At 39.3% G+C, this 16,395-nt stretch overlaps 1 protein-coding gene across 15 annotated transcripts in view; it reads left to right on the forward strand.

Moving 5' to 3' along the window:
* The window catches only part of UNC80 (unc-80 homolog, NALCN channel complex subunit), a 225,750-nt gene that overhangs the window by 138,710 nt on the left and 70,645 nt on the right, over nucleotides 1–16,395 (forward strand). For 13 of the 15 annotated variants that reach the window (XM_019802892.2, XM_019802900.2, XM_019802902.2 and 10 more), the window contains 6 exons: nucleotides 890–1,028; nucleotides 10,125–10,306; nucleotides 10,821–10,952; nucleotides 12,924–13,110; nucleotides 13,712–13,843; nucleotides 15,542–15,685. In XM_019802892.2, coding sequence (XP_019658451.2) covers nucleotides 890–1,028; nucleotides 10,125–10,306; nucleotides 10,821–10,952; nucleotides 12,924–13,110; nucleotides 13,712–13,843; nucleotides 15,542–15,685 — 916 coding nt within the window. The remainder of the gene's footprint in view (nucleotides 1–889; nucleotides 1,029–10,124; nucleotides 10,307–10,820; nucleotides 10,953–12,923; nucleotides 13,111–13,711; nucleotides 13,844–15,541; nucleotides 15,686–16,395) is intronic. The other 2 variants (XM_019802894.2, XM_019802903.2) reach the window with 1 other exon arrangement.

Genomic DNA, 16,395 nt, shown 5'->3' on the forward strand with positions numbered 1-16,395 from the left:
TGGGGGGCTTCATCTCAGGACCATGAGATCGCGCGACCTGAGCTGAAACCAAGAGTCCGTCACTTAACCGACTGTGCCACCCAGATGCCCTTTCTGAAAAGTTGTTAAAATGATTAAAGACCTAGACTGTCTACAACCTACATTTATCACCTGAATTATCTGAAACAATGGGGACACCTGGGTGGCTCGGTGTTTGAGCGTCAGACTCTTGGTTTTGGCTCAGGTCGTAATCTCAGGGTGGTGGGATCATTCTCTGCACTCAGTGGCGAGTCTGCGATTCTTTCTCTCCTTCTTCCTCTGCCCTTCTCCCACTCACGCTTGTGCTCTCGCTCTCTCTCTAAAATAAATAAATAAAATCTTTAAAAAATATAGTATCTGAAATAATGGATTAAATAGGATTTTTGTGGCCTCATCTAGGGCAATATCCACAATATACAGTGTTTCAAAGGGCAAAGGCCATCCAAGTTTACTGGTTTAGAAAACTAACTTTCTGAATGGAGCTCCTTTACAAATTAGCGGCTGCTCATTGCCTTCTGTGGACATCACTTCCTAACAGTAAGGAACACAGGACACTCTGAGAGTCCAGCAGGACTTTTAACGCGAAGACCTACTGGCCGGAGTCTTTCTTTTCTCACGGAGTTTACTCTACCCTTTATTCCTTAGGCGGCTGCAAAATACCTTTTGTGGTGATAGCATCTTCGTAGTTATACACCGACTGAGAAGGTCTAAAGTTTATCATACGCCATGCCAATAGATACGCTATCATTTTAGAAAATATTTTAAGGTCATTAAAGGGAAGCCGGGAAGGGAAGCGGTACTTGGGTTTCAAGAGGAGTACAGCCATCAGCAGCTTCCAAGATTTTAGGATGTGATTTCCATCTCTTCCCAGGTGATGAGCCTGTCGCCTGCTCCTTTATCTCTGCTAATCAAGGCAGCGCCAATCCTCACAGAAGAGATGTATGGAGACATCCAGCCGGCCGCCTGGGAGCTCCTGCTGAGCATGGACGAGCACATGGCAGGGGCGGCAGGTAAAGAAAGGTCACCCATGACCCTGGCGTCACTTACCCCAGCGTTTAAGAAAAAAGCGCATCCATTCCCTTTCCCTCCTAGGTCAGATTGAAAGCAATTGCTAGAACTTCAGACTGAGCTGTGCGCCACAGGGAGGAGGCTGAAGTGCTAAGCATACCTTTTGCTTTTATCCCATAGTCTGCACAAGAGAGTACGTCTCTCCAAGGGTTTTGCCAAATTTTAAAAAATGGTTTTCCCCAGGACCTACATTTTCACTGCATTTCACAAAAGAGAAATTCTTTTTGTGTGTTGTGATTTCCCAGATTTACCATGAACCACCATGATTAACTATATTAAATCTTACACAAGTAATATTTTATGTACAAATTACAATATTAAAGCAAATTTCTTGAAATTTAGGTGACCTATCCAAAGCCACGTAGCTAGTACAAAGGTACATGCAAAACGGGGGTTCTTCACCTTTTTCCACTTCTTGTACATACTCTTTTAGTCATACAGATTCGTTTTAATTGCAAAATGTACATGGTAAAAATTCAAATACAGAAGTATATGAAGCTTAAAGTATTTTCTCTTTCCCACGACTCTTAGTCACGCTCTGTGACAACTTTAAGTTTTTCAGGAGTGCTCCGAGGGTACACTATGCACATATATCTAAGTACCAACATATATGTTGCTTCCTTTTTCACACAGATAGGACATACCATAAAGACTTTTGAACTTTGCAGTCTTCTTTTATATCTATAAGCTTTTTTTAAGAGTGAAGAAAAATCTATCCAAATCAGGCAGCACCAAACTAGGAGTGTTTAGAAGCACTCCACCAACAGGAGCTCAGAGAGAGGCTTTTATAAAAAAAAAGGGCAGAAGCAACGGAAGACAGTCACTGACCGACTGCAGCTACAAGCCTGGTTGGCTGTTTGTGACTGGTTGTCCTTGGCATTATGATTTGTAACCTTGAGGCATTTACAAGCTTAGATTTTGCTTCCTTACATAGGTCACCACAAGATTAGAGCCACATTATGCTAATAGTCTCCTTATTTGATTAATTTAACAATTACCCCCTTTCGGTCATCCTCTCATACATGACAGATTGACTAAAAATTTGGTCCTAGTGCCCCTCAGTCGGATAGGGGTTACTTGCTCTTGTCTTATTGTGAAACTCATAGGTTATGATGTCAGATCCTTAAAACAATTGTTTTTGCTGTTCATCTCATCATCTGTCTTCTTTCTGCTTCTGCAAGCACTGTGAGACCATGTAATATATGGTTGATGGCTGTGAACATGCATTTAAGATCTTTGAGAGAACGTAACACACCAGGGAGACCACAATGAGAACTATTAGGAACATAATGCCAAGAGACTGAAGGATGCTTCTCAGCCAGGCTCCCTATGAACCAAACCAGTTGGTATCAAATAAGTCAAAGAATGTACCTGATCTAGCCAGGTGGTTTATTTGTTAATTTCTTGTATTTGCTGCAGTACCAGAGGTTTTGATCCAGGTGCAGCAAGCAGTATTTTACTATCGCACAGCATGTTCTGTGTTCAGCCGAGAAGTAAGCAATTCTATTATCTAAAGCCCAGTGAGCAAGAAAATACAGAGATTTTGTACAGCTACAGCCTTAGCCGGAGATCCAGCCGTAGTTGGCAGAGTTAAGGAACACTGTCTCTCTTGTTCATTAACAGAGAGAAAAAACGAGTAGCAAAAAGGCAACGGGAATAAAGCTGGAATATTGGAGATGATGACCTTGCTCTGTGATCTTGGGAGAGCCGTCCCCAAGATGCCATCTGCATCTGAGGAGGAACCTCCGGGGTCAATTTTAATTTTAGATCTCCAGCTGGTGTGCAGTGCCAAGACTTGAGAGGATCTCTTTTTAATGAGGGATGTAGACCCAGCATTCAAGCGCCTGAAGTTTGGCTGCCATCTGGGTAGTAAGGAGGAGCCAGTGTGGTCCCTTCCAAGGACATTCAAGGGCAGTCTTTGTTCTTAGTGATTCCAAGTCAGAAGGTGGGAAACATTAGTTTGGGGAGTTGTAGCCAGATTATTTGAGGAAACTAAGTTCGCGATCGGGTTTGGTGTACAGCTAAATGACAGAACGTCAAAAACAATGAACAGGACTAGAATCTGGTATCCATGAGTGTTAACAATCTTTTACTGAAACACAATTTTTTCTCTACACTCACCTTCATTTCTATCAAAGATAATCACAGGAAGGCTGATTTGCTTGGAAAAATAAGTCTAGTCTCATTAAACGTGGCCTGATTGTTTATATAAGTACAGTAGGAAGAGTGAACCTATAGGCTTTTTTCAAATCTGTTTTGCTGGAACTTTTTATAAGGAATCTTAGATTGGACTTTGTAAAAATCTCTCCAGGTGAAGAAGCCAAGTGAAGAACTCACCATCAGACTTCACCTGGAATACCTATAGATTTGGCTGAATTCCCCTTTTCTTGAGGTGCCCAGGATATCTTTCTTTTTTTTTTTAAGATTTTATTTATTTATTTGACAGAGAGGGAGACAGCCAGCAAGAGAGGGAACACAGGCAGGGGGAGTGGGAGAGGAAGAAGCAGGCTCCCAGCAAAGGAGCCTGATGTGGGGCTCGATCCCAGAACGCAGGGAACACACCCTGAGCCAAAGGCAGATGCTTAACGACTGAGCCACCCAGGTGCCCTAGGCCCAGGATATCTTGAGTTTCCTGGGCCTACCAGGAAATGGCCTTCCTTACTCACCTGGTAAGGCTGCAGGGAATCCTGTAAGCAAGATACCAGGCCAGTTTTTCCAATGAGTTTTTATTGGCTCCGCAAAGTCAACCTTAGTCTCTTAAAACTGTCTGGTCATATCTGACTTTATGTATCTTCTCAAATACAACATTCCAGTCAAAGTCTTGGTAATAAAACCAATGTTTCCAGTTGTGCCCTATTATATGAAAACAGGTTCTTATTGAACTTATGCAAATAATTATATTGTCATGAAAATAAGAATACTCCATGGTTTCTGAGTTCTGGAGGAATCAGGTAAGGAGAAAAAGTAAATGTTTCCGTTTTATTTATAGCAATATACTTTATAAAATTACTGTAAGACATAGATAGCTTAAGAGAAAAGAGAAAAAACATTCCCTTAAATCTGGAAAAATAAAACATTGAGGAACCAGCAATGTTTCAAAGAAGAAGGGTTCGAAGAATTATAATCACCCTCATCAGCCCACTCAACCTCATATCATTAATTCTTGTTCTACTTGAGTTTTTTCCAGTAGTTCTGGAAATTCTTAACCAGTTCAATTTTATGATTTTACCATGAACCTTTCTGAAGAAGAAGCACTTTTGTAAAAGCGTCAGAGTAAAACAGTAACTGTCTGTAAATGACAAAAAGAGCTTTAAAAAAGTAGCTGTAATTGAAGATCTAATGAGAGTTCATTTGATAAAGAAATACAATTATGTCTGTGGTACACAATAACTTAGGATAATAATTGGATGACAGTATTGACAACTTCCTAGAAAATAGGAACAATTTCTGGAATACCTGTATTAGTAATTTATTTCCATACACCTACAACTTTGGAAGTTTATTGTCAATGCTTACTTGACGGTCCTTCCACATAATTTAACATACCAAATAAACCTAGTTTAACATCTCTCTTACAAGGTGAGAGACAAATTCTTTGAGGTTTTCTAGGGACCCTCTGTGAAAACTCAAAGTCACTTTGAAATCAAAGAGACTCATTTAGAATTTGATTTGGGGAGCTTGCCAAGATGTCAAAAGGTTTGAGCATTTGAGTAAATACGATCTCAGATCACTATGAAAGAATACTTACTTATTTAACTAAAGCCACAATAGATTTTAAAGGCAAAAACAGGGCACCTGGGTGGCTCAGCGGATTAAGAGTCTGACTTGATTTTAGCTCAGGTCATGATCTCAGGGTCCTGACTTGGATCCCCTCTGCACTGGGTGGGGATCCTATTTAAGATTCCCTCTCTCCCTCTCCCCACCCCCTTCCTCTCTCTCCTCAATCTCAGGAAAAAAAAAAAAAAAGATTGGGTTTTTTTAAGTGATCAAAGACCTGATAAAGACAACATGAAACACAGTAAATTATTCTGGTAAGACACAAAAAAACCTTTGCTTGCTGGGTAGATTACCCAAAAAGTAAAAAAACAAACAAACAAAAAAAACAACACTTTTCACAATCTTTTATGAAAAGCAGACCGATAGTCCAAGAAAAGTTTGGTTTTTCAGCTGAGACAAAACCAAATTCTAACTTTTTTACCAGTGTGTTTTTAATATTAAAACTCATTATTTAAAAACTTAAATACATCCATTCCGGCTTTAGTCAGCTTAACCACACATAAAATTTATTTTCCAAGATTCCTTTTCTACAAATTTTCTACGTTTTTTTTTTCATACCCATACAGATTTTGTTCTACGTTTTTTAATCTTCTTCATTCTGGAACAATAGGTCATTTTACTTTTCTTACCTGTTTCTCATCCTTACTATTTCTAAGTAGTTCTAATTACATATATTCACTGGGGCTTTTAACTCTTAGAATCCTTTATTCCTAGTGAAACTAAGAAGTAAGCAATTGTGGACTGTTATAGTAGCGTTCTGTGGATTGGCAAATTTATTAATACATTTCACAATTTCTAGAAGTATATTCTTCCTTATAGTAAACCTTACATCTACTTAATTCTTAACAATTATGTTTACCCATGAAAATTTCTTAAGACGGTGAACAGCTAATCATTATTTTAAGTTATCTTGCTGATAAATTCTACAACAGAGATAACATGAGTTCTTTTGACTTTTAGTAAACCTATTAGAATAACAGTATTATATTTAATGCTGATAACCTTAAAGATAGTATTGTTTAACTTAAATCAACGAACTTAAACTAGGTTTTATTTATCAAAGATTATTCTAGATGACATTGATGTAGGATAGACATTAGTGTTCGAAGCCAACACCAAGGAAGAATTCTTGAGGCGTCTTTGGTGCAAAAAGGTGGTTTTATTAAAGCATGGGAACAGGACCCTGGGGCAGAAAGGCTGGGGTCTTGAGGAGTGGGCCATTACATACTTTCCTGATAAGAATTACCTCCCTGAAGTTTGCATTTCAAGAGATGGTTCTGGGTTCCTGGGGAAGACCAGATACAACATTTACATCTCAAAGGCACAGAGAAGGGATGTAAATATCTTCAAGAAGGGCTTTTGTTTCCTAAATCCACATTTTTTACAATATCTGAGAGTGTTTTCAGATGAATAGGGATTTGGAGATGGTAAAAAGGATAGTCGGGCTTTGAATTGTTTCTCGGGCTGCATTTCTGTTTTTGTAAAGACTCAATTTGTTGGACAAGTACAGTTGGTAATTCCTCAAAGAACCGGGATGTAATTTAAATGTCAAGATGCTTACCCAGCCATCCAACTACATTACCCTCAAATTGCTTCTTTATATCCGGGAGAAGATGTTCAACTAAGATGGAAATTAAAAAATTCCTAGGTTCTAGAATTACAGCTGTTTCTTTGGAATGTTTTAGTAAATCCTTCCTCAGTGGCTTCAGAATATATTACTTTCCCTCTGGGCACGTAGTTTCATTTTGACTTAGGAGAGGAGGCATTAAAAACAAAAGTTCATCAGGCTCTGAATATCCTTTTTCAATTTGGCCAACTTCTGACTGTAGAGCTACTTAAAAAAACATCCTTTTGAATAACTTGTCAGGTTTCATCTGGGACAAACAGTAAATATTTCTGGCAGTATTGAACCCCATGGACACATGAGGGGGCAAAGATGATGCAAAAGATATCTCCCTTCCAAAATCCAGAGCCACCCCCAACAGCAAATATAGTGAATGCCTGGCTGAGACTGCTTTCTCTCGAGGGCACATCATAAATGAATAAGCTTCTCTAAATGGTTAAAAGTTATCCACTGTGGCCACTGTCATTCAAGATGACCTTTGGTAAGGTGAACCTACTTGCTCAGCCTTAGAACAAAATTTTATTCACCTGAGGCCTCATACTGGACCAGTCTGGTTTAGGTCAGACCCAGAGTGACCCCAGACCCAGCCCAGTTTCTAAATCTGAATCAGTCCTCAGAAGCCAGTTTGACCCAGTCTACTTCTGGCTGGTTTTCAGACCCAGTATAGAAAAAGAAATGCTGGGGCGCCTGGGTTGCTTAGTCGGTTAAGCATCTGATTCTTCATTTCAGCTTAGGTCGTGATGTCAGGGTCGTGAGATCCAGCTCAGTGTTGGGCTCCATGCCCAGCTTAAGATTTTGTCTCCCTCTCCCTCCGCTTCTCCCCGTCTCCTTCTCTCTTCTCTCTCAGGAAAAAAAAAAAAGGAGACGAAGTTAAAATAAAGTCTGCAATGTCAGGGGCCCCACAGATACCTGTGCCTGGCTGTACATTGCTGGGGGCCATCGGGGTCTCCTTCGGTTCCCTCTTCTGACATCAGAACTGTTCAAAGATAAACTGAGATATACTAAAAATTTGAAGAGTTTATTTGAGCAAAAATCAATTCAAATTGGGCAGCTCCAAATGAGAAGTGGTTAGAAGCATTCCCTAGGAGACCATTTTTTAGCATTAACTAAAAGATTCACCTCATTCTTTTTAATGCCCACCAAATATTTCATCGAATGGTCATAACAATTTATTTAACCTGGACTACTGATGGAAATTTCGGTTTATTACAGCTTTTTATACTACATTGCAACAAATGTCCTTGTAAAATAATTTTGTTTGCATTAGAGCTTGGATTTTTCTTCTCTACCACATGTTTCTGAGAGAGAGTACAGGGAAGGGCATGCTCCTCAAATGTGAGACAGCCGTGGAAACTTCCATGGAAGACATGAACAGGTAGCCTGGGCTTTAAGGAAAGGGGGAAGGAAGAGGGTGGTGTATGCAAAGCCACATGGGGCATGGAAATGCACGGGGCTTATTTGGAAAGACTGAGGAGGAATCAAGACTGGGGTGGCTTTTGTAGAGGGGTCCCCAGTCCATGCTATTAGACAAGTAAATGGGACTCAGATTTTAACAGCCCTTGAATGACACTCATAGGAGTATGGACTTTTCATTGAACTGTGGAACCACTCATGGGTTCCAGAAAAAAGAGTAGTGTTGTATATAGTGTATACATTGAATATGGCAGCAACGAGTAAAGCAGTCCGGTTTTAGATAGTCAGGAGACGTAGTTGACGACATGACGTTAAAGCTAATGAGAAAGGGGCTAAGGTAAGATAAGCTTGGGGGAAAAAATCTGATCTTTGTGACAGCTGAAGCAGTGAGCGTGGATGGGATTTCCAGGGGAAAGAACCTGTAGAATAAAGAGCAGAAAGATGGGCACTAAGCCGTTGGCCTTCTCTACCTTCAGAGGACAGGAAGAGGCGCGGCCAGCAGCAAACCCTGGAACATGACCAGAAAAGTAAAACTCAACCTCAAACCGTGCAAGCCAAAGACAGCTCTTTGGGAGATGGTCATGAAAGCGTTAAAAACTAAAAGGAAGCAAATGTTATAAAAAGTACCACTGGGGGGTGCCTGGGTGGCTCAGTGGGTTAAGCAAGTGTCTGCCTTGGGCTCAGGTCATGATCCCAGGGTCCTGGGGTGGAGTATCATGTCCAGCTCCCTGCTCAGCAGGAAGCCTGCTTTTCCCTCTCCCTCTCCCTCTGTCTCTCTCTCTCCCTCTAATAAATAAACAAAATCTTAAAATAAAAAAGTACCGCTGGATCTACTGATTAGTGAGCATTACAAGAAAACCGCTTCCGTGCAGGGATTGCAGTAGATAGAACTTCAACTTGCAATGATATAAAGAGAGACTGTCGTGTTTAAAAATTGAGACAGAGTAGAGCATGCTTTAAAGAAAAGTAAAGAAAGGAGAAAGAGTGGAAATTTAAGGAACTAGTGGGATAAAGAAAAGGATCATCAAACACTAACGGTCACAAGAGCTAACATTTCTTCTAGAACCATATAGCACATGCGTGGTCTTACTTGATCCTCGTAACGACCGTCTTATACGTGAGCAAGCTGCAACTCAGAGGGTTGAAGGGACTTATCCGAGGGCACACAGATCCGAAGCAGCGGAGCCAGGACACCAAACCCTGCTCTTCTGACTGCACATGTAGATGTCCCTCCCATACATCACATTGCCCCGAGAAAATGAGACATGCTTTAGAAGCGTGTAGTACTTTTCACGTCACAGAGCTCTTTCTCACACATTTTATCTTATTCTAACAACAAATTTGGAGGCGGGTATCATCATCATCATCGTCATGTCGTCGTCATCATTCACATTCTGCTCCTAAGGAAATGGAGGCTGAGAGAGATGGAGAGCCTCTCCCGAGAGCACGAGGCAGAGAGGTTTCAGAGCTGGCACTCAGCCCCAGCTGTCCTAACACAGTTGTCTGCGTATGTTTTGATGATCCAGGAAAAATTACAAGAGATTTTAAATTGTGTTTTTATGATGGACACTGGCTAGTCCATCTATGTCACAGAGTGTATTTTTCTGCCCCGTTATTCATTAACTTTGTAACTTATTGTGGCACTTGACATTTCTCTTACTGATATTTGACTTTTCCTGAAATTAAAAAACAGCAATGGTATTATGATTCATGAAATCTCTTTTGGCTTCTCGATCTCTTCTATCTCTCAGGAGGGTGAAGGTTTCTTAAACAGTCTACAATGTGGATTTTATTTTTAATATAATGTAACTGGGACAGTTTTTAATGGACATTTTTATGTACCATCCCAGGATTACCATGACATGATTCTTATCATTTCCTAAAAAGGATATTTCAGTATATCATTTCCTTTTTTCCTTTGCTTCCTCTCACGTTCACTTTTCACTGTGAGCCAAAGGAAAATTTGCTTGGAATGAGGTATTCTACGGAAATACCATGCTGTCGCTGCCCTCACCAGATATTGGAAGACTGTGAATGGCACAAAGGATCACGTTTGGTTTTCCGTGGCTGAAATAAGATTTGCTTTCACCAGTGCTGGTGGCCTGGCTCCCTTAGCTCAGGAGTCATTTTTCAGGAGACAGGAACAGTTCCCCGCTTCTCCCCATCCCCAGAGACCAAGCAAAATTAAAAAATGTGTAGCTGATGAACTGTTGGCTGTCTGTAGCTGCCATGTTCCTGCTGTGTGCGGTGAAAGTCCCTGAGGCTGTGTCTGACATGTTGATGTCTGAGTTCCACCACCCAGAGACCGTGCAGAGGCTGAACGCCGTTCTCAAGTTCCACACACTCTGGAGGTTTCGTTACCAGGTCTGGCCCCGGATGGAGGAAGGAGCACAGCAGATTTTTAAGGTGAGGGGTATTTCCACCATAGGAATTAGATACGCAAACCTGACCCAAGGCTTGTGTAAATCCTTGAACCTCAAATCTATGGTGTAGGGCCCAAGAGATGCTTCTTCTTTTTTTTTTCTCTGTGATTATATAAGAAAACCTAACTCAAATATGATTGAGTTCTTGCTTTAAAAAATATTGAAATACGGAAGAATGGTAGAGTAAGAAAATCAAGTTCTATGAACCTCAAGACCCCACTTCCATCCCCAGAGGTATGCCCATAAAAGGTTGGGGTATAATCTTTCAGATACTTTGCTATATTTATATGTATAGATATTTTTGGAGGATGGGGTAATTAACACAGGGATCACATAGTTGAAACCCTTCATTTATTTAACAAGTAAACTGAGACCCAGAGATGTTCATCCTGTGCTCTGTAACATCATGTACTCTATAAGATGATTTCATAATTATACTTCAGACTCACTCTAGCTTATTTTCCATCTTACCTCATTCTTCTGATATCAACTAACAGATCCCGCCTCCCAGTATAAACTTCACCCTGCCCTCACCAGTGCTTGGAATGCCATCTGTCCCAATGTTTGACCCCCCTTGGGTCCCTCAGTGCAGCGGGAGTGTCCAGGACCCCATTAATGAAGACCAGTCTGTGAGTAACAGGCACTTTCTTTCTCATCTCTTCAGGCTCCACGGTGTCCATGTAAGAGTGAAGGACAGTGAGTGCATGAGACAATTTGTTCATTCTTGTCATAAGAATATCATCACAACACAGAAAATCAGCCATGAAAGGTCTTTGTTCTCGTGAATAGACTAGAAGGAACTAATATCCGGTAGTGAGCATTTGCAGGCCTCCAAGCCGACACAATTTTGTTTTATGATCACAGTGCCAACCACCTTTTACAACTGTTAGAAACATTATACTGATTTCATGGTCAAGGGTAGCACTTTTGTCTCTAGTTATTATAGAACAAACATTCATCTAACCTATAATACCTAAGCTACCCAAAAGGTAATGAGATTGACCCTGGATGAATAAGCAAAAGAACTGAGTTGGCAGCTCTTATTTCCTTGTTTGGACGTTGGTCTGTTCTTCATTTTGTTGACCATTAGTATCGTCATCACAAATATCACTTGGAGACCTCAGGTCTTGTGTACTCTAATATATCAGTGCTGTGTGTAATATAATTCATAAACAGTTAAGTTTAGAACACTGTCCATTCATAGGCAAGAACCAAGAATATGTGCCTTTTGCAAAAAAAAAATGAGTGTAAAATATGCCTTTTTCACCTGTTGAATTTTCTGAATTACAGGAGTAATGTAGAAAATATGGAAAATCAATAAAAGGAAAAGGACATAGATATGTTCTTTGACACAAATCCATGACTATTTTCTTGCACAAATTCCCATGGAATTTAGGGCTATTGGTATATAAATATTAAAGATTTTTGATACACCACCCAAAATAAACCCAAGAAGATTTTACTATTTTACACATATATAAGAGAACAGGAAAGTGTATCATCTTTATTCAGGTTACTTAGTATTATTTTTTTAATGCCACTTTGAGTGGTAAAAAACAAAGTTATTTGCTTTTTTATTCACAATTATTTAAAAAGTCCCTTGGATGTATGAAGTTAGGTTGAACATTTTTGCACGTCGCACATTTGCTAGGCATTGTAGTTTTCTTTGGACAACTGTTTGAGCTCTTTACCCATGAAAATGTTTATACAGTAAATCCAGCCTCTGAATCACTGGTATAAGGATCTTTGATTTGTCTCCTGTACAGACAGTGGATTCATTTGAGCCAAGTACATTCTCTATCCCAAGTTCGTAAAGAATTTGAAACAAAGACCCCTGATTCTATATCCAGTTTTCTTTCTCTCATTCCATAGTTCTTACCTTACCTTAATATAAAAAATCAGCTTAACCCTTGGCGGGCAAATAAATTGCCATGCGGCCCATTTAATGCCCTTAATTGCTCCTGTGCCATTCAACATAGAAAACATGTAGTCTTACGTAAAAGTCCTGTATTCAACCTTAGTAACACTATCAATTCTCATAATTTCTATTCGCTTTGTTTCTACAAATATTAAGTATTTTCAGTGTGCCACTGTATTTACCTACAGTAATTATTTACAGTGTGGTACATACTCGAGATACAAAAACGAAATAAATCATATAACTAGTTGGTTTATGTGAGAGATCCCATTCCTCCTCCTTTCCGTGGTTCTTTCCCTTTTATTAACCTTATGAAATAAATATCCTTCATTTAAAACCATTTCAAAAAGTTGTAGAAAGGAATAGAGTATTAAAATATTTTATTTGATTTGAATGTTTAAAGAGTGGATCATTGATATAACCCCAAATTCTAAAGGTGAAATCCCAAAACTTACAGATATTCTTGGAGAATTATTCTGATTGAATGAAAATGAATAGCTTAGTTACACACACCTGGAAACCTGGTAGAAAAACAAATAAATGGCCATGAAACTAGATCATGGGTGCTCTTCCACTTTCTGAGGACAGTGCCACATTTGTGAATTTCTATGGGAGCACTCTTTTTGGCTGTGAACTTGCAGAACAGTTTCTATAAAATAAATTGGTCTTCATGTCTCCATAGAAATCCTTTTCAGCCCGGGCTGTGTCCCGCTCCCATCAGAGAGCAGAACACATCTTAAAGAACTTACAACAGGAAGAAGAGAAGAAACGTCTTGGTAGAGAAGCCAGCCTCATCACCGCCATCCCCATCACCCAGGAGGCTTGCTATGAGCCCACCTGCACCCCCAACTCAGAGCCAGAAGAAGAAGGTGCCCCCTACACATGGGACTTCTGGGGGAGGGGAGGTTAAGTCACAGGAAGCAGAAAGGACTGACTTTGAAAAAAACATTGACGAATTTATGTGACATGAGGTGATATGCACCCTCTCTCTCTCACCTCCTGACACTAGCAAAAGAAAGAGGAAAGGTGTTATGTTCTTCATTTTTAGAGTTGGCCTGTTTCTAGAGGAGGGAGTTAGTCACATTGAATGAACCAATATGATAATGGAACAAGCAGTGATTATGATTCAGAGAACAGCTAAATCCAGAGTGTATGTTAAAGTAAATACAATCAGTCTTTCATCATTAAAAATGGGGTTAGTCCATTAACTATCAACCTTCACAAATGCGGCCAGTTTGTTGGTTGGCATCAGGAATAATTTATGAACCATTCTAATTCAGGGATTCTCTGCCCTGCTTTTGTGGAATCTACGGGAGGAATTTTCTGTCTGTGTTCCTAAAAGATTTTTTTTTTCCATTTGTGAGTACACTTGAAATTACTTAAGCCTTATGCTCTGAGAGCAGTATACATTTGTGATGATGACAACTTTATTACAAAACCAAAGGTCACGTTCCCCGTTTTCTTTGCCAGTAGAAGAAGTCACCAATCTGGCATCCCGTCGACTGTCTGTGAGTCCGTCCTGTACCTCCAGCACTTCCCACCGGAATTACTCCTTCCGTCGAGGGTCAGTCTGGTCTGTGCGTTCAGCTGTTAGTGCTGAAGGTGTGTCCTCTTAGAAATGTGTTATTTATTCCTCATGACTCGTGTGTGTTTTGAAACATTTTCCAGTTAGTATTCTTACTACACTTCACCATCTTCATTAAATAACTTGTTTCAGGACTTGAAGTTCAAAAAATAAATATTAGATTGAGTGGTACCCTAAATTTTTTTTTTTTTACCCAGCAATTGTCTTTTATAAATTGGCTCTATTTTAATTACGTTGCAAATAATCATATTGCTGAGGGTTTTCAATCCTGGCTACACATTACAATCAAGTGAGGAGCTTTAAAAAAAATACTGAGGCCACACCCAGGACCAAATCAATATTCCTAAGAATGGGACCCACACATCAGTATGTTTACAATCTACTTGGGGTGGGGATTCCAATGAGCTGCCAGGACCCAGTAGGATGCTTTAGGATGCTGTCGTGGAATAATTTAACAATCAAAGGAAGACCAGAGTTCATGCTACTCCTGTAATGAAATCTGATTCCGGAGGGGGTGGGGGGAGACCTGATACCCTTCAGTTCCAAGAATTTAAAAAATATGTTTTCTCCAATCATGAATAACTATCTGGGACTCACTGCTTCATGATTATACAAATTTCATCACTGATTTATAAAGTCATTAAAAAGTTGTACAGAAACCAGTGGTTCTCAACCCTTGGCTGCATAATCCTTGGGAACTTCAAAAATGACCAATGCTAATTAATCACAATTTACAGGGATTGGGCCAAAAGCTCATTTATATTTTTTTTATAACAGATATAATTTTATTGAGGTATGATTCATGTACCATAAAACTCACTCTTTTGAATTATACAATGCATTGTCATTATGCAATACTATGCAACCATTATGCAATGGTTAGCACCTCTAACCGTAAATATTTTAGAATATTTTCATCATCCCAGAAAGAGATTTTATACCCATTACCAGTCATTCCTCATCCACACTTTCTCCAACCCGTGGCAAGAAATAATCTATCTTCTATTTCTGTGGATTTGCTTACTCTGTACATTTCATATAAATGGAGCCATACAATATGTGGCCTTTTGTGACTGGATGCTTTCATTCGGCATATTTTCAAGGTTCATCATGTGGTCTCATGTATCAGTTCTTCATTACCAGATAATGTTCCATTTTATGGCTATACCACATTGTTTATTAATTCACGAGTTAGTGGACATTTAGGTAGTTTCCACTTTTTGGCTATTCTAAATTATACTACTATGAACAGTTACATACAAGTTTTGTGAGGTAAACTGCCAAGCTACTTTCAAAAGTAACTGTGTCATTTTACATTCCTACCAAAAAGTTTGACTGCTCCACATAGTTGAATAGTCAAAATTATCTTGGAAATGAAGAACAAAACTGGAAGACTCACATTTCCCAATTTCAAAACTTACTGCAAAGTGGCAGTAATCAATATTATGTGGTATTGACATAAGGATTGACAGTAAATCAATGGAATAGAATTGAATAACCAGAAGTAAACCATTATGCTCATGTTGATTCCATGTTTGAAAAGGGTACCACGAAAATTCAATAAGGAAAGAATAGTCTTTTCAACAAATGATACTGAGACACCTAGATATCTATAACCAAAAGAATGTTAAATAGGAAAGCTCTGAACTGGGAAATGTTGTTGCATTAGAATTACAATACTGAGAAAAACACCCCGATTATGTCTCTCTCTTCAGATGAGGAACACACCACTGAACACACGCCAAACCACCATGTGCCTCAGCCTCCACAAGCAGTGTTCCCGGCATGCATCTGTGCAGCAGTGCTCCCCATCGTTCATCTGATGGAGGATGGTGAGGTGCGAGAAGATGGAGTAGCAGGTATAGTTTTAACTAGTAAAACCATCAGTAACTCTAATAAATGCTTAAGCTGTTATCTGATGGAGGATAGTGGGGTGCTCTTGAAGACATTAACTACTGGTCACATGTCGAGTTGTTTTATGTACATATTACAATTACAGATTTGTAGTGCACTCTACTAACATTATCACTGTCTTCATCTCCTTGTCCCACTACCTTTATGACCAAGAAATTGCATTCAAAATAAATACTTGGATCCAGGAGTATTTTTGATGACCAGAGAATCAAATAACGTTTATTTGGCCACATGAAACTCAAATAGTAATTCTAGCCACCTTAGAAAAGCTTAGCTATTAGCTTGATACCACCAATGCCATCTGTCCCCCTTGATTACCTTTCCAGACATACTGCCTAAAGAGAAGAGTCGCAAAATGAAATGATAAACTAGGGGTAAAGATGAGTAATGTTTGTGGTAGACAACAGGTTAGTATTTTTAATGCTGTTATTTTAAAAACCCTTAGAGCTCAATAATGATGTTTTAAACCCTAATAGAAAAATGGGCAAAGGATATAAATACACAGACCAATGGTCAATAAGATCTGTAAATAACATTGTTGTTTAAGACAACAATGAAATTTTACATTTCATCTAAAAAAGTGCAAATATTTTTTCATTTTATTTTATTTTTGTATTTAAATATAGTTGACATACTGTGTTACATTAGTTTCGGG

This window comes from Ailuropoda melanoleuca, chromosome 2 (assembly GCF_002007445.2).
Source record: "Ailuropoda melanoleuca isolate Jingjing chromosome 2, ASM200744v2, whole genome shotgun sequence".
Taxonomy (NCBI): Eukaryota; Metazoa; Chordata; class Mammalia; order Carnivora; family Ursidae; genus Ailuropoda; species Ailuropoda melanoleuca.